This window comes from Notothenia rossii (genome assembly GCF_949606895.1).
Source record: "Notothenia rossii genome assembly, chromosome: 1".
In the NCBI taxonomy this organism is placed as follows: domain Eukaryota; kingdom Metazoa; phylum Chordata; class Actinopteri; order Perciformes; family Nototheniidae; genus Notothenia; species Notothenia rossii.
The window spans coordinates 64,014,949-64,036,861 of record NC_136912.1 but is presented as its reverse complement, the minus strand read 5'-3'; the positions used below and the strand labels follow the sequence as shown (position 1 = coordinate 64,036,861).

General features: G+C 41.5%; 1 protein-coding gene across 4 annotated transcripts in view; it reads right to left on the bottom strand.

Annotated features, from left to right (window-relative positions):
* trappc8 (trafficking protein particle complex subunit 8) overlaps nucleotides 1–21,913 on the bottom strand; it is a 29,216-nt gene that overhangs the window by 2,488 nt on the left and 4,815 nt on the right. For 2 of the 4 annotated variants that reach the window (XM_079642223.1, XM_079642224.1), the window contains exons 3-26: nucleotides 21,817–21,900; nucleotides 19,815–19,904; nucleotides 18,786–18,960; nucleotides 18,288–18,441; nucleotides 18,128–18,215; nucleotides 16,277–16,527; nucleotides 15,822–15,937; nucleotides 15,593–15,743; nucleotides 15,381–15,481; nucleotides 12,282–12,387; nucleotides 11,880–12,011; nucleotides 10,829–11,053; nucleotides 10,148–10,253; nucleotides 9,659–9,853; nucleotides 8,834–8,991; nucleotides 8,681–8,755; nucleotides 8,360–8,465; nucleotides 7,957–8,114; nucleotides 6,882–7,315; nucleotides 5,814–5,970; nucleotides 5,628–5,724; nucleotides 5,089–5,154; nucleotides 4,930–4,988; nucleotides 1,304–1,498 (exon numbers count right to left, since the gene is read on the bottom strand). In XM_079642223.1, the coding sequence (XP_079498349.1) occupies nucleotides 1,304–1,498; nucleotides 4,930–4,988; nucleotides 5,089–5,154; nucleotides 5,628–5,724; nucleotides 5,814–5,970; nucleotides 6,882–7,315; nucleotides 7,957–8,114; nucleotides 8,360–8,465; nucleotides 8,681–8,755; nucleotides 8,834–8,991; nucleotides 9,659–9,853; nucleotides 10,148–10,253; nucleotides 10,829–11,053; nucleotides 11,880–12,011; nucleotides 12,282–12,387; nucleotides 15,381–15,481; nucleotides 15,593–15,743; nucleotides 15,822–15,937; nucleotides 16,277–16,527; nucleotides 18,128–18,215; nucleotides 18,288–18,441; nucleotides 18,786–18,960; nucleotides 19,815–19,904; nucleotides 21,817–21,900 (3,479 nt within the window). Of the gene's footprint in view, nucleotides 1–1,303; nucleotides 1,499–4,929; nucleotides 4,989–5,088; nucleotides 5,155–5,627; nucleotides 5,725–5,813; nucleotides 5,971–6,881; nucleotides 7,316–7,956; nucleotides 8,115–8,359; nucleotides 8,466–8,680; nucleotides 8,759–8,833; nucleotides 8,992–9,658; nucleotides 9,854–10,147; nucleotides 10,254–10,828; nucleotides 11,054–11,879; nucleotides 12,012–12,281; nucleotides 12,388–15,380; nucleotides 15,482–15,592; nucleotides 15,744–15,821; nucleotides 15,938–16,276; nucleotides 16,528–18,127; nucleotides 18,216–18,287; nucleotides 18,442–18,785; nucleotides 18,961–19,814; nucleotides 19,905–21,816; nucleotides 21,901–21,913 lie in introns of all 4 variants that reach the window. The other 2 variants (XM_079642222.1, XM_079642225.1) reach the window with 2 other exon arrangements.

Genomic DNA, 21,913 nt, shown 5'->3' with positions numbered 1-21,913 from the left:
ACGCGTTAAAAAAATTAACGCATTTTAATCGCACTTATTTTTGCACCGCGGAACGTTTCTCACTGGATGAGTTTCAGGGGTACCGATTATACTGGAGCACCAACTAACGTTCATTACTTCAGACAACAACAAACCACAGTGAACAATAGTCAAACGTGAACGAAGAAGCTGATGAGACCGCTTTGGTTGGCCCCGTGAATGGGACATTTTGTTTTAAAAAACGGACGGATGGAAGCATCGATAAGAGCACGGTTGTTTGCAAATTATGCAAAAAGAAATTTGCATATCACCGCAGCACATCAAGCCTCAAGTATCACCTCAATGCAAAACATATAGCAGCTAGCGTGGAAGCTAGCGTGGACGTTAGCCCGACTCGGAGTACAAGGACCCACACCCAATTCGCGTTGATCAAACAGTGGCCTATGCAACAGAGAGATTTTATTTTTCATCAGGATATTGGAAGAATAGGAGGGATTGAGGTCAATCACTGGCACTTTTTTTATTTTATTTTAAATGGTACACTTTATGTTGAACTATTTATTATGTTGTTGGTGCAACTGGCACTTTATGTTGAACTGTTTATTGTTTTGGCCAAGGTTATTGAGAGAGTTGGACTGAAATTGATTAGATTTTTTAAACCAACTGTTGGTAAATCAACAAAGTCTGTTATGGCCTCTGAAGCAACAGAGAGATGTTTTCTAATAGTCAGGGTTTCCAATGTTCTGAATGTACTTGAAAGTATTGAGTTTTACTTAAAAAACAAAGTGTTATAGTTTACAGAAGGTCTACCTACCTATAGGCTACCTGAATCTCTGAAATGTACTATATTCCTAAATATGCTATTGCTACACTTTATGGCAAAAATTGCACTTTTCTGTTGGTCTTGGTTAGGTACCACATTGAAAAAAATAAACAATGTTTTGTTGCTTAAGCTTATGTATTCAGTCATTATTCAATGGTATACTAAAATCCATGTGAAAAAAATTGCTTCTCACTGTTCTCAGGTCAAATATTTATATGTGATTAAAAATGCGATTAATTGCGATTAATTAATTACAAAGCCTCTAATGAATTAGATTAATTTTTTTAATCGAGTCCCGGCCCTACAAATAATATCTATTTATTTAATTAGCATGATATTTTGGGCTTTTTGTATTCATCACATAGTAGAATGAAAGATAGACAGGAAAGTTATATATATATATATATATATATGTATATTCAGTTTGAAAGGTTTTTCAGCTCTACATCAGGACGGCTCCCTGTAGCTTCACTTAGCCTGACTGTGTGACACTGCATGTACCTTCCAGATGACGATGATGTTGAGATCCAGCTCATTACACTTCTTGACTATGTTGCCGATGTCCTCAGTGGGGACGCAGACCTGACTTCTGCTGCTGGCTGTTGTCCTGGATGTTGGCGCCTCCACTGGCTGAACCTCTGCACTCCGACAGCCGCGGAAGAAGAAGTCTCCGCAGGGCGTGGAGGAGCTGATGATCTGCAGGAGAGAGAGGACAGAGGTGAGGGGAAGGCACACAGCACAGAGCATGTGATCTAAAAAAAGATCGGCAGTGGCTCAGTCTGTAGGGACTTGGCCGGGGAACTCTTCTTCTTCTTCTTCTTACTGACAAATAGGCTGGTATTTATATTTTATTGATGTGAATTTGATCCTTTTGTATAATTGTTAGTGAGATGTGTGTGTTTGTTGATCAAGATGTGTTCCTGCCAGGGATTGCAGATAGAAATTAGGTCAAAGCTACATTTGGCCTAAATAATCTTTTCTCTTTTAGAGAATTATGTAACTGTATGCATGGTCCTTGTTTAATAAAGACATAATAACGACTTCTATAGCAGCTATGCTATTCTTATCATCATATTTCCCAAGTGTTTTCCCTGCAGACGGACTTCAGTGTTGCACTGACACACAACCACTACTGGTTATGACATTAAGTTGCACAACACTTCCCATAAGACAGTGCCCCAGTGGATTGCACCGTGCAGTACCCTATCCCATGATGAAGCTCTCGTCAGCTTAATAGAAGTTAATATTGGAAATTCCCGAGTTAGACAGAGTGCAAAATATTGTCAGCCTCCATTTGTCTGTAGATATACCGTGGGGCAAAAAAGTATTTAGTCAGCCACCAATTATGCAAGTTCTCCCACTTAAAAAGATGAGAGGCCTGTAATTTTCATCCTAGGTATACCTCAACTATGAGAGACAAAATGAGAAAAAGAAATCCAGAAAATCACATTGTCTGATTTTTAAAGTATTTATTTGCAAATTATGGTGGAAAATAAGTATTTGGTCACCTACAAACAAACAAGATTTCTGGCTCTCACAGACCTGTAACTTCTTCTTTAAGAGCCTCCTCTGTCCTCCACTTGTTAACTGTATTAATGGCACCTGTTTGAACTCGTTATCAGTATAAAAGACACCTGTCCACAACCTCAAACAGTCACACTCCAAACTCCACTATGGCCAAGACCAAAGAGCTGTCAAAGGACACCAGAAACAAAATTGTAGACCTGCGCCAGGCTGGGAAGACTGAATCTGCAATAGGTAAGCAGCTTGGTGTGAAGAAATCAACTGTGGGAGCAATTATTAGAAAATGGAAGACATACAAGACCACTGATAATCTCCATCGATCTGGGGCTCTACGCAAGATCTCACCCCGTGGGGTCAAAATGATCACAAGAACGGTGAGCAAAAATCCCAGAACCACACGGGGGGACCTAGTCAATGACCTGCAGAGAGCTGGGACCAAAGTAACAAAGGCTACCATCAGTAACAAACTACGCCGCCAGGGACTCAAATCCTGCAGTGCCAGACGTATTCCCCTGCTTAAGCCAGTACATGTCCAAGCCCGTCTGAAGTTTGCTAGAGAGCATTTAGATGATCCAGAAGAGGATTGGGAGAATGTCAGATGGTCAGATGAAACCAAAATAGAACTTTTTGGTAAAAACTCAACTAGACGTGTTTGGAGGAGAAAGAATGCTGAGTTGCATCCAAAGAACACCATACCTACTGTGAAACATGGGGCTGGAAACATCATGCTTTGGGGCTGTTTTTCTGCAAAGGGACCAGGACGACTGATCCGTGTAAAGGAAAGAATGAATGGGGCCATGTATCGTGAGATTTTGAGTGACAACTAGGGGTGGGCGATATTGAAAAATATAATATCACCATATTTTTCAAGCAGTATCACGATAGACGATATTTATCACGATATTTTTTCATGTCGGTTATTATGGTTATTTTTCAAGTTACTTAACATTACAACCACCTACAAGGTAACAAAAACTAAAATAAAAAGGAGTAACAGATCAAAATACCATTTCAAGCTGGTTTTAATTCTGCAATGAATCCCTGAATGAACAATTCAACAGGAATTTTGATATGGCTTCCTCAGTGTTCAAGTAGGTAGGCCTACACCCTACACAACAAACGTTAACACTGGTTTCTTCACCAAGTAAAGTGCACTCTCTTGCTAAATAAAATAAAAATATTCAAAGCACAATTTCTCAGTATAAAAATTCACTTTCTGTTTTAGGTAGCACTAGCAGTGATGTAACATTAATACACATGAAAAGGAGAGTAAAACTTCAATGAGGAAAAGTCAGTGCCAAACAATTAAAATGTAAACTTTCGACTTGAAGTGCAATCAAAGACTTTAACATAACTGAACCTCTGTTTCAAAAGGGAAAAACAATATAAATACCTTATTGATCAAATAAAATATAAGCCGACAGAATCAACCAAGACAATAAATGAAGTTGAATCCTGACTAGACAGCTTGGTTTTTACTAACCGTTATCAGTATTTAGTTACCATGGCATCATTTTGAACCGTGTATTACAATTAAATCACGGTAAAATAGGTTAATTTTGTCGTAGTTGGTTTCCACCACAGTATTTACATGGATATAAGCCCTGCCCCCTCTCCAGCGCGTCCTGTTTGAATGACAGGAGTAAACACAACTGACAGCCACGGTGAAACTCCAGCGGTTAGGGTGGGAATATTCGCATTGCGTCCGTTGTGAACGCAGCATAACGCAGTTCAGAAACCACTGTTCTGACGCTTTTAAAGTAACTTCGAGATTTTAAGAGTATCAGGGGCACGCAGGCCATGGTGACCGTAGGACGTACAATTATTTTCGGGGCTTCACGGCCAGACCGGCCGTCACGGCCGCCGTGAAAATCCTACCCTGGTGCACTATCACGATAGATATATCATCTCTGAAAAGGCATATCGTGGAGACCTAATATCGTCTCGACGATATATATCGTCATATCGCCCACCCCTAGTGACAACCTCCTTCAATCAGCAAGGGCATTGAAGATGAAACGTGGCTGGGTCTTTCAGCATGACAATGATCCCAAACACACCGCCCGGGCAACGAAGGAGTGGCTTCGTAAGAAGCATTTCAAGGTCCTGGACCGGCCTAGCCAGTCTCCAGATCTCAACCCCATAGAAAATCTTTGGAGGGAGTTGAAAGTCCGTGTTGCCCAGCGACAGCCCCAAAACATCACTGCTCTAGAGGAGATCCACATGGAGGAATGGGCCAAAATACCAGCAACAGTGTGTGAAAACCATGTGAAGACTTACAGAAAACGTTTGACCTCTGTCATTGCCAACAAATAACTAATTATTGAGATGAACTTTTTTTATTGACCAAATACTTATTTTCCACCATAATTTGCTAATAAATTCTTTAAAAATCAGACAATGTGATTTTCTGGATTTTTTTTTTCTCATTCTGTCTCTCATAGTTGAGGTATACCTAGGATGAAAATTATAAGCCTCTCATCTTTTTAAGTGGGAGAACTTGCACAATTGGTGGCTGACTAAATACTTTTTTGCCCCAATGTACATGTGGTGTAATGTGAAATGCATACGAGCCATTTATTAGGAGTCATGTTTATATTTACCCGTTCATTTCCCAGATTCAGGTCTGCAAACGTGTATTTCTGTACGGCGTTCGAGGTAGCTAGAAACAGACAAAACGCAGAGAAATCAGTGCCTGTTCAACAAGTGGAGTCCATGAGAGCAGAGCATATTGACGGTGTTTCTTCTCCTGGCTGTAGTACCTTGAGGCTTGCATGGCGTGGCTCTGAAACACAGCTTGGCTCTTTCTCTGCTGGTGAGTTTACAGTCTGGGGGGCAGAGAGGAGACAGGACATTGCTTTCTATGTGTTTACACATACAGTACAGACACACTTCCCTTTAAGACTGCCACTCAAAGTATTTACAGGGGGTGTAAGAAATAATTCACTCTTTCACACTGTTCTTTTATTTATCCTTTATTTATGTGGGGCACAGCTATAATTAACGATCACCTTTTTTTAGAATAATACAATAACATAATTGTTTTAGAAATAAATAATATTTGAAGAATTCCAGGACGTTTTAATGCCATTTCAAGAATATCTTGATGGATATCAGGATCATTTTTGATGCTGTGTTCTTTAAGTTGTGAGGGAAAGACCAAACCCTCAGACAAAGAGCAGAGTGACAGGGTGAGTCCTGTTATATTAACCCAAAGATATTGTGTGATCATTGAGAGTGCGGCTGTGTTTACCATCTATTCCCAACTAAATAAACAGAGAAGCACAGAGCGCTCGCTCACCTTTATCCTTTGCTGGGTTGATACACTTGTGGAGGCGCCAGTGTTGACTGCTGCTGGAAACCTGGATGATGTGGAACTCACGAACCCCCGCTTCACTCTGCAAGCCCACAGGAAGTCCATTTAAATGATGAGCAAGCAGTGACATGTGGTTCTTACTGGCAGTGTGTGACATGCTGGGTATCTCACAGTATTGATGTTCTCCACATCTATGAAGACCAGCGTCCCCCCGCTGCCCTGGTCCTCCAGGCTGTGGTGAGGAGGACCGCTGCTGCGGCAGGCCGACGCCTTCACACTCAGAGAGCGGCTGGCACAGATGAAGACGGAGTGACGCAGCACCCGGTGGCTGCACAGGGAGAGAGAGGAACACATGTCTCTGCTATCACTAACTGGTATCTCTTGGCAAACTGAAATATATGTCCAGCTTTCAATGATAGTGTGATTTTATTCTTTACATTATGTTGCCACTGTCATGGAAACCACAACATTGAAGTCCTTGTAATGCAATGTTAATGATCGCGCCCTCGACCTGGAAGATGCTACAGCAGCATCTGAAGCTGGCCAGTAAGATTCCACTCACAGATTAAAAAGTACTTTAATTAAATCTGGAGAGCATCTGTGGGCATTACATGTGTGTTGTTTTGAGGTATTGTTGTGACTTGTTTTCTCTTGAAAACACCACTTCTCTCAATCAGATTACCTGTAGACAGATTAACTCTTTATGATGATGTTCTGATCATCTATGTTCTCTGGTTTACTTTTTTATTTGTGTTCTGTAACTATGCTGCTGCCTATCTCGGCCAGGACTCTCTTTTTTATCTCAATGAGGCTTTCCTGGTTAAATAAAGATGAAATAGAATGAAAATAAAGGTTAAAAAGAAAACAATGTGACATAATTCAACACAGAGCATTCTGCTTAGTGTTTGTTTTGTACACTCACCAGTTCCCCTCTCTATTGTTTGCATCCTTTTTGTCTTCATCCAGTATAATGGAAGCAGACTACAGAAGTTTTATTTGAATTTAGAAGAAATGTCTGAGCCTCTGATTGATACTTGTAATATGTGAGAAACCTCCTGCAATGTAAAGGGCTGAATGAAGGATTGAAGGGAATCCAGGATATGATTGACATATTCTTAAAAATGGGCTTCACTTTGATGAAGTTGTTCCTTTGAGAAAAAGGCTTCTCATGTTCATGGTTAGTACCTAGAAATTATCTTAATAGCAATTCCCCTCCTTTCCATTTATTTCAAGTCTTACCTGATTTTGTTTCCCTTCTCTGTGCTCTCGTAGTAGAAGAGGAAGTTGATTTCGTGCACCCCCTCCTGGTCTGGTCCTCGGAGCCACAGAGGCAGCTGGGTGGACTCCCCCGGCTGCAGCGTGTTGCCCTCTATCGGGATGTCCATCACACCGGACGGCTGGCTGAAATCCCCCGCTGAGACCAGCACCTCAGTCGCCACGGAGCCAGGCTGCCGGGGCGTGGCCAGCGTTTTATAGGCGGAGCAGTTTTCAGCTGAGGTGGGGCTGACAGGCGTGAGGGGAGTCGTGGTCTGGCTGCCAAAGGTGAAGAAATCAGGGTGTGTGGACGCCACTCTAAGGCCGGATAGAGCGACACCGCTGACGTTACAGAACTCAACGTAGGCCTTCCTGATCTCACCGCACAGCAGAGCAGTGGGAAACTGCAGGAAGAAGACCTGACACACACACACACACACACACACACACACACACACACACACACACACACACACACACACACACACACACACACACACACACACACACACACACACACACACACACACACACACACACACACACACACACACACACACACACACACACACACACACACACACACACACACACACACACACACACACACACACACACACACACACACACACACACACACACACACACACACACACACACACACACACACACACACACACACACACACACATCACCTTTGACTTGTTTGTTTTTTGGAACTTTAAATAACTAAATCTTGCTTTTTAGATCAAGTGTCCTGATTTGACTAATTCTGCATTGTCCGTCATGGGAAAGACTGTTATAATCAACTTTAAAACTGACTGCAGAGACGTGATCGCTTTATATTGTTCTATAATGCAGAAGTCATCAACAGGAAAAATGTCGGGGAGTGGTATGAACATTAGTAGTCATTTAACTTGATTTTAATGAGCACATACTAAAAGAAAGTCTGTCTTCAGGGAAGTTCAAACTGGGCCAGACTGGGTTCGGACTGGGTTTTAGGATGGACTCAGAGTCTTTAGATTTACAAGACTTTGTTGCAGGTGTTAGTCAATGTTACCTCCATTAGCGGCATGGGTGGTGTTATGATGGGATCCAGACGCCGATCCAGACCGTGTCGAATCACCATCTTGTCCTCTTTGGTCTGATTCAATCGTGGGCCCTGGATCTTCAGATCCTGTCTGCCACGGACCACCATCAAGTCTAAAGTCTGCTGGCCTGTGGACAGGAAGACATCCACACTATGTGTCAGGGTGCTTTTATTTTTTTAATTTTCTAGAGAAAACATTTTTGATCCAAACCAAATGAAAGCTTGTTGAAAATACAACCTTTACTGTAAACAATGTGGAGAAGTTTGAACTTGATCCATTAGAAAGCAAAGCCACACCCAGACATATTAGCATAGAGCACAAAGGTTCAATCAAATGAATATCACCCGAAGAGTGTGTGTGGGTGTGTCCTACCTTCAGTGCTGGGAGCCGTCTCTCCAGAAGAGGCTGCAGCCAGGTTATACACCACACCCACAATGTTCAGCTGCCCAATACTGTGTGGCAGCAGCCGGAGTCGAGCCTGAGGTCAAAGGTCACAGTAACTATGAGAAGAACAACACAACTACATGTCTGGTAAGCCTTAAGCATCACAATTAGCTAGAACATTAAAAAAACGTTTTAAGTAATTTCAATTATCTTTAAGCTAGTTCGTGGCGAGTGTGGCACACACAAGCAAGTATATTGAGCCATAATATCTCCTCAGTGTGCCGCTAGTTTTCTATATACAGTACTTACCAATTTGGTCTCCTCCGGACCCAAATGAAACTCCAGGATAATCTCAGTGGTGACGATGTCATCTTTCTGTTTCATCTGCTGGTGGAAACATATTGAAATGTTAGTAGAGTATATTAAAGCATTCATCTAACAAAGAGAGGACAGCTTGCCCACCCCTTGAGTTAAGGTCTCCTCATTTGTGATGGCCTCTTCTGCATTCTCCTGGGATGGAGATGTGCCTTCAGCTGTGAAACTCCATAGTAGGGAGAGGTTGGACAGAGCCAGAGGAACCTTCAGAGGGTTCCTGAACGACACCTCCACTACGATTGGCTCTACACAGACACAAAGAGAGCAATATGAGCAGGTAGCATATATTGCTGGGATGGCTACATGCTTTTGCTAAATTAAATAGTTTTCTGAAGGGTATGCAAACGTCCGTATGTGAGAACACCTCGTACTTCAGTTGAGATCAATCTAGATACAATTGTATATAGTGTAGAGCACTGATTTGTGTAGGCCAAACCAGAAGTAAGCTTTGCAAATGTTTATGACACTCACACATTGTGTTCAGCAGGATAACCTCCACATGTTTACAAAACGTTTGTAATTGTTGAAGCATAAAGAAAATCGGCAAAAGAACAAAGATAATTTTATGCTATGAAGGAACTACATCATGGTCGCAACACCACCGCTAAGCGAAAGGCTGCTAATGATGACGTTTAGCAGTCTCATTTAGTCGCTCGTTAGCAACTGCTACGTTTTTATGAAACTTTGGTCATTCCGTGGCGTATCTTCAGACATATTTTGTGTTTTCAAATGTGCAAATCTCTTAAGCTTGTATTAACTACAGAACTTATTTCAGGCAGCTAACCACAAACACGTTGAAAAACAGTTATCTTCAACAAATTGGAGCTGGAAGTGGTAAAGTTCTGATAACTAGCTCTGACTCATTTTGTTTTGTAGGACTCCTTCCTGCACCACACTATAGTTTTGTCTTACCCTCGGCCACAGCTAGAGGGCAGCGCAGGTTGTCCGTCTGGCTGTTCAGGCAGCACTGGCTTGGCTGGAAGTTTCCTGGGACGACCCCCCTGTTGGCCGAAGCCACCAGCTGCTCCTCAAGGTGGCCCCACATGGATGCTTGATCCTGGTCATACTCCTGATCCAGGGACACATGAGTGGCTGCCTGCTTTTCCCCTGCACACATCAGGTTATACACAATATGGGTTTTAACATTACACTGGGCAAAAGTGGGGACATAAAGCTAACAATTTGTATTATGTCACATTTTCCTAGCGTATGATATTAATAATAACTTTTACGCTCACTAGAAGTGGCTGTTAACTGACATGATTGATCAGGTTCACACAATGCAGAAACAATAGTAAGGTATGGACAGTAAAAAGTCATGAGAACCAATCCCTCGTTTTTTCTTAAGATTTGATTTCAGCTGGGAGGAGATCACAAACAAGTGACCACTGGGTGTGTTACCTTCTGCGAGGCGGCGTTCATGTCCAAAGTAGACTCTGGTGGCTGAGCTGTGGATGCAGGGCAGAGGCAGCTGTGGGAGGCTGTCTTCTTTTTCTCCTATCACACTCTGAAAACACACAACAAGGTCAAACATGATATTGTTATCCTCACCTTTTATATATTACATCTACATTTTAAAGACAATTTATATTATAACCAAGATCACTTCATTATGCAACTGAATGCCTTTTTCTACTTTTGACTACACATGGACTGATGAAAATAAACTAAAATGCAACTTATTTGATACAATTTGTAACATAGTCTCCATCATGTTTTGACCCACAGAGCTTTATGGAGGTAACAACAGTTTCATATAGGGGTGTTAGAAAGCTTCCAGCTATACTAAAGATGTCATTGTAGACTGACTATCCCACTTTTAAATACAACTTGCTCTCTTATTAACGTTGGTTACATTTGTATGACCATATTACTAAAATACTTCCAAAAAAGATCCATTTTGGAGAACATACAAATGGTTTACAGATTCTGAAAGAGGTAGACCCCATGAAGACCCCATTTAAAAAAAACAGAATAACATGCTTATCATATTTAAATAGATCGTCTTCAATAACAACCTCTGGTAACACACAAAAGGGCTTCAGCTTCAGAGATTCAAGGGCTTTCCATCAGAACCGGTACCTTATAAACATAGAGATATTCCCGGAGGAAGGCGCCCTGCTGTGTGGCTGTCTGCCTGCTGTCATTGGTCAGGATCTGTCTGAAGGCCGTCACAGCGTTCTCTGGTTGGCTGAGTGTGAAGGACTGACGGCCGATAGTGAAGTTGATGTGGTCCTCCGCCAAAGACCAGCCCCTCTCCTTGTACACCTGCATGGCTTGGCAGTAACAGCGCAGTGCGTGCCTCCTCTGTGTGCAGAGACAGTAGAGTAGAACATTAACAAAGAGTGTAAAGTTTATCATGTTGCATGAGACGTTTCATAATAGATCAGACACCTCATTCCCTGTAATGTCATCTTTACATTTCTTGTAGTACTTATAATCCCAGGATTCCCCTCACATATTTTCCAACAACAGCAAGTCAATACAAAGTACTACAAGTGTATTTAAAAGTGCAACCTGAACATTCTCAGTTTCGCCCAGAATCTAATTGATATGTAATTACAACAGAAAAAACAGAAAGTCTATGTCCCATGGATCTATAAGAGGCAGGGCTCCGTTATTCCTATGCAAGTTGCTCAGAAAGCCAAAATGGCCTGACTCTTGAGAGCTCAAATATGTGGATCTTTCAGGACTCTCTTGCGTTTTTCTTAAGCCTCGCCTCCAAGTCAGAAGTCACATCTCTGCTCAGTCAAATGAGGGAAAATAACTCTGAATACGGCTATCAGCGCAAGTTAGAACTTATAGGACTGAATGAATTTACTAAGGGCTAAGAAAACTCTGATTTATAGATCTCTTGTTCCCAATGTATTTTTTCTTCACACAATGGCATATCGTGTCAGACACTGACGTTATAGTACCACATCCTGGCCACTACGAAAATGTGCTACGACGGCCACAGTCTTTCCTGTGGGCTTCACTAGTATGCTTGACTAAAGCATACATGCATGTTGATGACAAAAAACTGTTGTAATAAAATGGAAAACACAAACTACCTGGGATTGTACGTGTTAGCAATAGCACACAAAACAAGATGGGACATTGGACCAGATTGAGTAAGTCCTAAAAGGCTCACCTGTCCTGCTTTGCTGAAACGATGACCAGCAAGGATCATATGGAAGGCAAACTTGCGGACCATAGGGTTACGCATGTTGATGAAGCAGTGGGCAGCCTGTTCCAACAGCAGAGCACTGCGCAGGTCAGAGTCCTGCACAAACAAACAAAACAAAAAAAGTAGTTTTAATCCTCTGCCATTCATAGGACAATTCTCATTTGCATAACAACACAAAATGCTGCAACATGACTTACATATTGAGAAGTTAATTAGTGGTAAGAAATTGCATTCAACAGTCCATTTATCAGTTTTCCAGCCTGTGTATATGAGAACACTATACGATGGACTTTTCATTAAAGTGGAGTGACGTGTGCAGTGCACCCGAGACGTACATCAGGACTAATTATGAAGCGGCTTCCTCACCTCGCTGGTCATCTTAATGAGGAGAGTTGCAGCCTCAGAGTATTTGACCTGACTCTTGAGTATCTCGGCGCTGAGTAACGCACAGCGCTCAGCCAGCACCATGTTCCTGAAGAGAAGACATGTTACAATGCTTGATTATGGCAAGACAGAAGGATAGGAGATAAAAAGGATAAGCTACAAGGGAATACTCTCATGGTCAGTGTATGTTTTGGTCATTGGATTTTCTTTTCACAAATGGATATTCAAAAACAAAAAAACGACAGGATATTTGATTTTCGTTTTAAAATTGAAAAACCAAAATTGAAATACAAGGCGTTTTAATTTATCATGGTCAAAAAGGGATTTACTAAATTTTAAAAAACGGGATGACTTCTCAAAACAAAAAATAAAACCACTAGAAAACAGAAACAAAAAAAACTACAGTTTTTTCATATTCTGCTACCGGAAGTTACCTTACAAAATAAGAGCGCAGATGAGGACAGCGATTATGCACTGCGGTAAACTCAGCCGTCTCTAGGACGACCAGATGTCCCGCTTTGTGTGGTAGGTACTGCACAGCATTTCCACGACTTTTGGTGCGTCCCGCAAATTGAGACGATGTCCCGCATATTTCATTTTGATTGGCTAAAACGCTTTTCTAAAATCAGATTTATGACATAAATCAGATGCGGAGAAAGGCCGGCTCGGTTTGCTGACGGCCGGCATCGCCCTTTATTATTATGTTGTAAACGGCATCATGTAGGCTAAGTTGTGCTGACAGTACCCCCCCCCCGCTGACAGTTCACGAGCGTCCATAGTGTCTCTCGACCCCTCCGTTGACAATTCTTAATAAAACTGACACTGTTGGACTCGGTATTAGTTTGACTGCTACCAGAAAATGAAATGAAGTACTTTTAGTGTGTACTTTGTGAGTAATCCTCTGTCAAAGTCCCCTCCATAGTAGCCTACATAATGCATGTTTTCTGCTATCTTTGATGAGTGATAAAAAGATAATTTTACCATTAGTTCTTAATGAAATTGATACTGTTTGACTTTGTATTAGTTAGCCTACTACTTACAATACATTGAAGTACTTTTACTGTGTATTCTTTGAGGAATCCTCTGTCAAAGTCCCCTGCTGAGAACAAGATCAAGCCACTTCTGCTATGTTTGATGTGGGAATTATTTTGTGTTGCCATTAGTTATTCGTGGGATTGATCCTGTTGGAGTCAGTACTACTGAAACTACCCCCACAAGTATATGAAGTATTTACCGTGTACTTTTCCAGTAATCCTCTGTCAATGTCCCCTCCTGAGTACAAGAATGCATGTTTTTCTTTGAATAAGCATTAAAAAACATTTCTTCCTGAGACTGATATTGTTGGACAGAGTATTTTAAGAGGATGGTGGACATGATATCAGCAAAACTTCCAGTCAGTAGTCCGGCAGCAGCATTTTTACACCTTGGAAAGTCTTTAAAGTCTGGCAGGGATAGCTGGTCACAAATATCCTTCAGCAAAGTGACACACTCTGTCACATGGTTGCCCTCTTATGATGCTGCTGTCTTTTAATATATAACTATTTCTCCGCCGCCAATTCGTTCCTCGCAGATTCTTCAGTCTCATCAGCCTCATCCTTCCATCAGTCCCAGTCAACGCCTCCAGCACACTTCCAGCGTCTGACTCCATATGATATTGTCCTGAGGCTGTAACGGTGATGCCCCATGATCACAAAATGACCCCTAGAGTCTGAGTGCCAAGGACCTCATATTATGTCTGTCATTAATGTTACATCACCCATTATAACAGTTTGCTTTCCTTTTTTCTCTTCTCTTAACTGAATAGTCCTGTCTTTAAGTATAATACAATGTAAAGTTCTTTCCTGCACCATTTAAAGGCTTCAAAACAGGCAACATTCATGTGTTTGGAGAAATAACACAATCAATGGCCCAGAATTGTACTTGATAAACTATGAATCGTGTGGTGCTTGAAGAAATACAGACTGGTTAAGCCGGCCAGGTTATTTTTATATATATGCCTTTTTTGGAATTTTTATTAAAATGTCACTAGTTATTTAAACAAACCACTATCTGAGCAAACAGCAAACATAAAACGCCCTTTATCTAGAGAGCCATTGAAGCCCATGAAGAATTTATCCTTCCACAAATCTTTTCATCTGCTGTATTAATAAAGCTGCCATGTGTTTTCAAATTCAAGTTCTGCCATCTGTGCAGAACATTAAACATATTCTTAATTTGCAGTATTTTATTTTAAAAGTGTTCAGAAAGACTGCATCAAATATGCTATATCTATATAATATCAATATTGTTATTAACTTCAATCAAAGTCAATTTAAATAGCGGGCAAGACTTTCCAAGGGGTAAAAATGCTGCTGCCGGACTACTGACTGGAAGTATTGCTGATGTCTACCATCCTCTTAAAATACTCTGTCCAACAATATCAGTCTCATGAAGAAAGGTGTTTTAACGCTGATTCAAAATAGCAGAGAAACATGCATTCTTGTTCTCAGGAGGGGACAATGACAGAGGATTACTCAAAAAGTACACAGTAAGTACTTCATAGTACTTGTGGGAGTAGTTTCACTAGTAGCCTACTGAGTCCAACAGGATCAATCTCACGAAGAACTAATGGCAGAAAAAATAATAACAAACTCGAGAGACGGCTGAGTGACCGCAGTGCAGAATCGCTGTATAGTTGAAATCTCCGAACAATGTTGTCCATTTTAGACATAGGCTTATTATATTTACAGCCCTTAATAACATTCGTTTTCTGGGCTCAATATGTGTCTTAGCTGTTTTCGTTGTGAAAACAAGTGGACCGTAGATACAAGGATTGACCGTCCTCATCTGCGCTCTTATTTTGAAAGACAACTTCCGGTAGCAGAATATGAAAAAACAGGTTTTTTTTTTGTTTCTGTTTTCTAGTGATTTTATTTTTTGTTTTTCAATTTGAAAACGAAAATCAAATATCCAGTCGTTTTTTGTTTTTGATTTTCCATTTGTGAAGAGAAAATCCAATGACCAAAACATACACTGACCTCTCATGTATGAATTACAGTCAAACAGTGAGAGGGCAGACAAACATTGAGTAACAGGTCTTACTTGCAGACATCTCTGTACGTCTGTATGGCCGTGTCCATGTAGTGTGCTGGATACGGTCTGGGAGCTCCTGCCTGCAGAAAGGCTGACACTGCAGCCATTTCCTACACAAGAGGTACAGAGGAATGAGGATAAACCATGATTACGTTTTTGTAATCAATGCTGGAAACTCATGGTCATTGTGCAGAGAGTTAGACGGGTGAATGTCTTCTAACCAGAGCCCCGGCAGCATACAGCATAGCCTGATCCGATAGGAAGTCTTTCTTGGCAGTGTGGTAACAGCTGTAGGCCAGCTCATAGTGCTGGACCAGGAAACACAGGTCGGCCATCTTCCTGATCTGCAGCTCTGGGGCTTCTGGGGGATATCTGAAAAGTCAAGGCAGCGATGAATACAATGTGACTGAGTAAGGGAGCCTCAAGAGTCAGATGGAGTGTGATGCTTACAGCAGGCCACATGTGCTCTTTGGTTCACTGATGCTCTTCTCTGGAGCTTTCCCTCCTCCAAACCACTTCTTTGTGGCAGTGAACAGAGAGCGGCTCAGACCTTTCCTGGAGACCAGCTGTGGACACAAAGAGGCAGGTGAAAGAGGCACCACAACTAACGTATCAACAAAAGAAACTGAAAGATATAAAAAGGCAAAACCAGTTTCAAATGCAATGTGTAATATTTACTTAAACTATTCACACAAATGGGAACATGTAGCTTAAAATGCAGCAAATTCTCCTTCGGTATAGATATTTCGGAGGCTGAAGTCTGTGCTGCTGTTGAGTTTAATTTTTTTTACTGAAACCTGTTTTTTTTTTAGTATTTATAAACCATGGAGTTTCTCTATCTGCATGTCAGAGCAGCGTGTGATTCAGAGTGAACGGTTTAAACATGTGGAGCCTCGGAGTTGTACCTGGTCGTTGAGCTGTCTGATGTTCTTCTCGATGTGAGGCAGCAGGCCCCTGAAGGTAAACTCTTGGATGAACTGTCTGATGTGGCCGTGGTCATTAAGGGTCAGACACGTCCCGTGACTCCCTGCAGCCCCCCCCTCAGGAGCGGCTTTCTTCAGCTCAGTGTTAGCAGCACTGAGGGGGGGCAGGCTCCCCGGGCTGCTCGCTGTGTCCAGCTGCAGAGGGTGGCTCTCCAGGCCGCTGGGTGCTCCGTCTGTATTAAAAGAAGAAGACATAGTTCAATTTGAATACAGTTACAGTTGAAATACACAGATTCACAAACCCATGCATTAATGGGAAGGTATCAGAGCAAAGGTTTGGCATCATGGATCAGTTTTATGGTCTTGCTCAAGGGCACTATGGTAGTGAACTGGCACCTCTATAGTCCACTTACTTATATTTATTATTTATAAATGTTTTGGTCAATGTTGGAAATTGAACATGTGACCATCCGGTTCTCCCAAAGCAAGCCCCTACCGAATGAGCTACTGCTTGCACCAGTGTGGCAAACAGTGTGAAAACCAACCTCATTCATCCCATACAAACCGTTGGTGTTCTCACAATTATAGAATAGAATGGGAGGGAAGAAACCCTCTTTAATGGTCACACATGCAGAGCACACAGCACATGCAGAGCACACAGCACACACAGTGACATTTGGCCTCTGCATTTAACCCATCCTAGAACCAGGGGTCTAGTACTAGGAGCAGTGGGCAGCTATTGTACAGCGCCCGGGGAGCAATGGGAGTGGGGGGTAAGGGGGGTGTCCGGTGCCTTGCTCAAGGGCACCACGGCAGGGCCCAGGAGGTGAACTGGGACCTCTCCAAGTAGCAGTCCACGATCCATATTTAGGTCTGTTCGGGAACTTGACCCGGCGACCCTACGGCTCACAGTCCAAGCCACTACTGACTGAGCCACTGCCGAACATTTAAAGCTTTTAATATTCACAGCAACCAATTTACCAGATGAACTAGAAGATTTCACAATGAAACCTAACGGCCCATCTACACTACAGGCATGAAAAAATCTTGAAGCTGGGCGTGTCTGAAGCTTGGCGATTTTTTGCGAGCAACCAATCACATGAATCTCCCGCCCCCGACATACAGAGCAATAGCAATGTTAAAACGAAGTAAACTGGATATAAACTCTCCAAACAGGCGAAAAAACTATCAGTTTCACCCACTGTCTCTGCCACCTCCCTCCATGCCTGGTTCCTCCGGTTTGTATCCCGGTAAATAGTTCCGGTCGTAAAGAACCGGGTGATTTGCTACCGTAATATCTCGTTTGGAATATGAGGAAATGAACTGCGGTCTGGCTCTCCCAGCTTGCACGCGGTTGGATTGGCTGAGCTTGCACTGGCGGGATTTGCATAAACGGAATTTGATTGGCTGATGCCAAGCATCGAGCCTCAAAAGTTGAACATTGTTCAACTTTTGATGCCGATAGATGCTCGTGATGCTTGCAAAGCCATGCCATGCTCCCCACAATGCAGTTCGGCGAAGATTCAAAATCTTCTACGTCACCCCATTCAAGTGAATGGGCGAAGCGTTGAAAGCATTTTTTGATGCCTGTAGTGTAGACGTACCGTAACTCTGTTACTCAATATTGCAAAGATTTTCAATCTTTGTCTAAATCCAAGCCAGACCTAACTCCAACCCTAACCCTAGGCATTACATCAATTCTGAATATAGCATAAAAGCCTAGTTAAATCACCACTTCCTCTAAAGCATCAGCTAGTTAAGAAGATATCTATTGGTTATCTTAAGAAGAGGAAGCCAAAGGGAGTGTATGAAGAAGCTGTGCAACTGACTGACCTTTCTCTGGTGAGTCCACTTCAGCTGCATTCATGTTGTTCTCAACAGCAGCACTGTTCACAGCTGCTGCTCCATCCTCAAGAACATCCTGCAATCATGTCACAATGTTAACACAAGGCACACAACAGAGCTTCTGGACTGTGCTTGGAGAAGGGTTTACCTGGTTCTGCAGATTGTTCCTATGCAGGTATTGACTCCAGGGGTCTGGAATCTGTTCATCTTCTTCGGCTGAGATGGTACGAGAGTTCATTTTTAACAGATAGCAGCCCTGATGACCATACCTCTGTTTCATATCCTCGTACACTGAATCCGCCCTGGAGAGGAAGCAGGAACAACAATTAAACTCGGCAGCTTAGTCTTAATAAAAGCCATTCAAGAACATTGCCCTTTTTTTTAATCTTCAGTAGTTCTTTTTTTAAACTTTGGCTCTGCGGTGGTTATAGTTGTTGATCATCAACATCACTTGCTTTTCATTAATCAAGTTTTGACTGCTTTTAAATCAAGAATGAGCCCAAACTCCATGATTAGTCATTAAAACATTTCCATCAAAGAAATAACACACTATGGAATATTGAACTGTTAATTCCAAAAGTGATGCTTTGTTACGCACGACAACAGATATAAATACACATGTACATAGTGAAGCTCCTTTCAGTACCTCTGTTCGTCCCCCTCGCTCATGTCATGTAGTAGGACGTAGTACTTGAGTGTGTTGGGGATAAACCACTTGGGGTTGGTGTAGTCTCCACTGTGCTGAACCCTGTGCTGCTCCTGGGAAAGCTTGAGGAACTGCTCCACAGGGACGGCCTCAGTGGAGGACACCACCAGTAGGCCTGTAAGGATCCTCCGTCAAGGACATACAACCATGTGGAGCAATCGGAGAAGAAAAGGAGAGCCTATGGGATCCAAGGACTTCAGCTGAACTAATTGAAGTTAATACGTAAACCAAGTCTTTTGAAAAATAATTTGATTGAAATCAACCCAATAAGATAAATTATGTATTTGTGGCCAATATATACTTGAAAAGGACGCAGTTATTTTAGAAAAACAACTGTGTCGTTCAGAAGTAGTTTTATATTTAACAGCTACAGTGACTGTGTCAGGATGCTAATGAAATCTCTGATATTCAGCTGACAGATGCTGGACCAACCTTAGCTTTACAGGCCAATCTCATTTTAGCATCCCACACAAACTGCTTCACAGCACAGAATCCACCCACGTGTTCAATATGCTTAAAAGGCTCTGAAAATAGGCAGTTAGGTGGTGGATAAATGAACAGACTAATACAAATATATAAGTTTAAACATCTTTTGTTATTTTTCTGTATTTTTGTTTTTGTCTGAGCTTTCCAGTGTTTTAAAGTGAACTGGAAAAGGTGATGTCATGTATAACTTTGCGGCAATCAGGATTAGGCAACAGTTTTAATCCAATCTGGGACATTCAAGTTTGTAAGGGTACCATTATTTATTTTCCCAGAAACAAATCTAAAAATTACGTCTTCAGGGCCTTTAACATTCACCAGGAACATTCCGACTACTTTAACAACACACATGCAGCACAACTTTTCATCCTTATTTTCCTTCACCTTCCCTCTACAGTAGGTTTTTCAAACAGAGGAAAGAAAAGTACACTTTCTAAATAGCAGACAATGATATTGCATTTGTTTTGTGTGCTTGCAGAAGGATACAGGCGAGGAAATGATTGAGAAACTCATGTTCCGACGCAGGCATCGACTGCAGGAAGTTCTCCCTGTAGGCTTCAAACCATGGCGTTGTCGCTAGAAACACAAAGAAAATATAAGATAGAGGATTTCTTTCAGCAAAACATTATCAGATGTTGTCTTCTTCTGTATGTTACCCAGATCATTGTCATAATTTGATTACTAAAAAGAACAAGTGCATCTTCTTACAACATCTTTACTGACATATATATATACATATATATCAATGGCAATGTCTGTCTTTTAACCATTTATTTTAAACTGACTTAAAAGTAATACACTCTAATAATTGTAGGGATAGCATTCCAGGAGTTTTTGTTGAACAATGTTTAATGAAACCTCCCTCGATGATCTTGTTTGTCTTGTTTGACCAGGAGCTGTTTAAACAACTGTGTGAAGAAGTTGGAGCTTGCAGTATTTTGCAAACAAACAACATTCGAAAAAAAAATTGTGAAGAATCTTGCTGTTTTGATTTAGAATGAGCATATTACCATGTTATCTGCATATATTTGTATTTGGACATCAGAACAGATGACAAATTATTGATTTTAATGTTGAACAAAAGAGTTCCTAATATATACCCTTGAGGTACCCCAACAGTGGATTTTCCAACTTTTACTAAAGCCCCTTATGGCTAAGAAATGAAATAACTATTAACAGGAAAATGTTGTTTGAAAACCCAGTGTGTTTTTTTTTTCAATACTGTTTTATATACAACATTTAAAAAAGTGTGGAGGAATTGGTCTGTTTGAACCAACCATATTCCTTTCAGTCCTGTGAATAATATTCACCTGCCAGATAACCAAGTTCTCTCTGTGGTGGGTTATACTCAGAGTTAGTGTAGAACGGCACTTAAAGTTCCAGTTCTCAAGTTGTCACAGGCTGGGGCCAGGATATTAGCTTTTATAAGATTCTAATCTCTTTGCCTCGAGTCGACCATGCTAATCATCAGTGGCGCAGGATAAAGTAAGACATAGGGGATTACCGCATGTTGCTTTCATCTGTTCAATGAAGCTTGTATTCTAAAGGAGGTGTCACCAGAGCACCCGGGTGAATCTTGTTGGCTATTTAAACAGATGGATGGACAGCTGGCCAGGATTGACAGGATGCTTTAAGTTATGTCGGACACCTCAGCGCCAGAAAAAAAGGGTGCATCTCTGCCCATTTTCTCCTGGCATTCCTGATAATAGAATTACGGACCACTAGAGAAGAAGGAGCTGGAGGTCTCTCCAGTAAAGTAAGCTCTAAGACCTTTAAGTATTGAAGCTAGAGTTGTGCAAATATTTTATATAAACATATATAAAAGTATTTTTAATGTTACTGGTATGATGTCAACATACTGTCAAAATGTCTACTTTATTAGAATTGCATGTGACAAGCAGAAAAAACAAGAGTACCTTGAGTCTCTAGGAGAAACAAAGCTGGTACACCATGTGAGCAGTGCCTGATCGGCATTACTCACATGGGCTGTGTGACAAACCCTTAAACATATGCTTCAAAGAAACTAGCAGCAAGATATAAACAAACTTTTAAGTCACATATAAACAAGTAAAACCCCCCAAAAAGTGACCACAGAATTCCTACTGACTATAGTGAATGCACACACCTTATAAATTCACCTGTAGTTTGCTTTACAAAAATGTGCCCGTTCGTCTGAAGTCTGGGTGAGGTGACACATTTCTCTTTTATAAATAACACTTGTGAGGGGAAAGGTGTGTGCATGCATATTGTGCGTACATATTGATTATTTATCTGATCCTAAGTCATAAATAACAAAGTTGTCATTTTATACTAGCAATCACAAAAGCAAAGGAAAAACCCACCACAAGGTAAACAGCAGAGAGACAGTGAACTAGAAACTAGAGGAAGAGAAAACTCAGAGGACTATCTCTACACACACACCAGCCAGGAAACAGTGATACCTGAGAGGGCTATAGCTACACACACATCAGCCAGGAGATAGTGATACCTGTGTAGTGCTGGGAGGTGCTGACTTCCGACAGTGTTTCTCTCCAGGCACTGTACCAGGGGAGGCTAGCTTTAAGAGAGTGATCTGATAGGTGGAA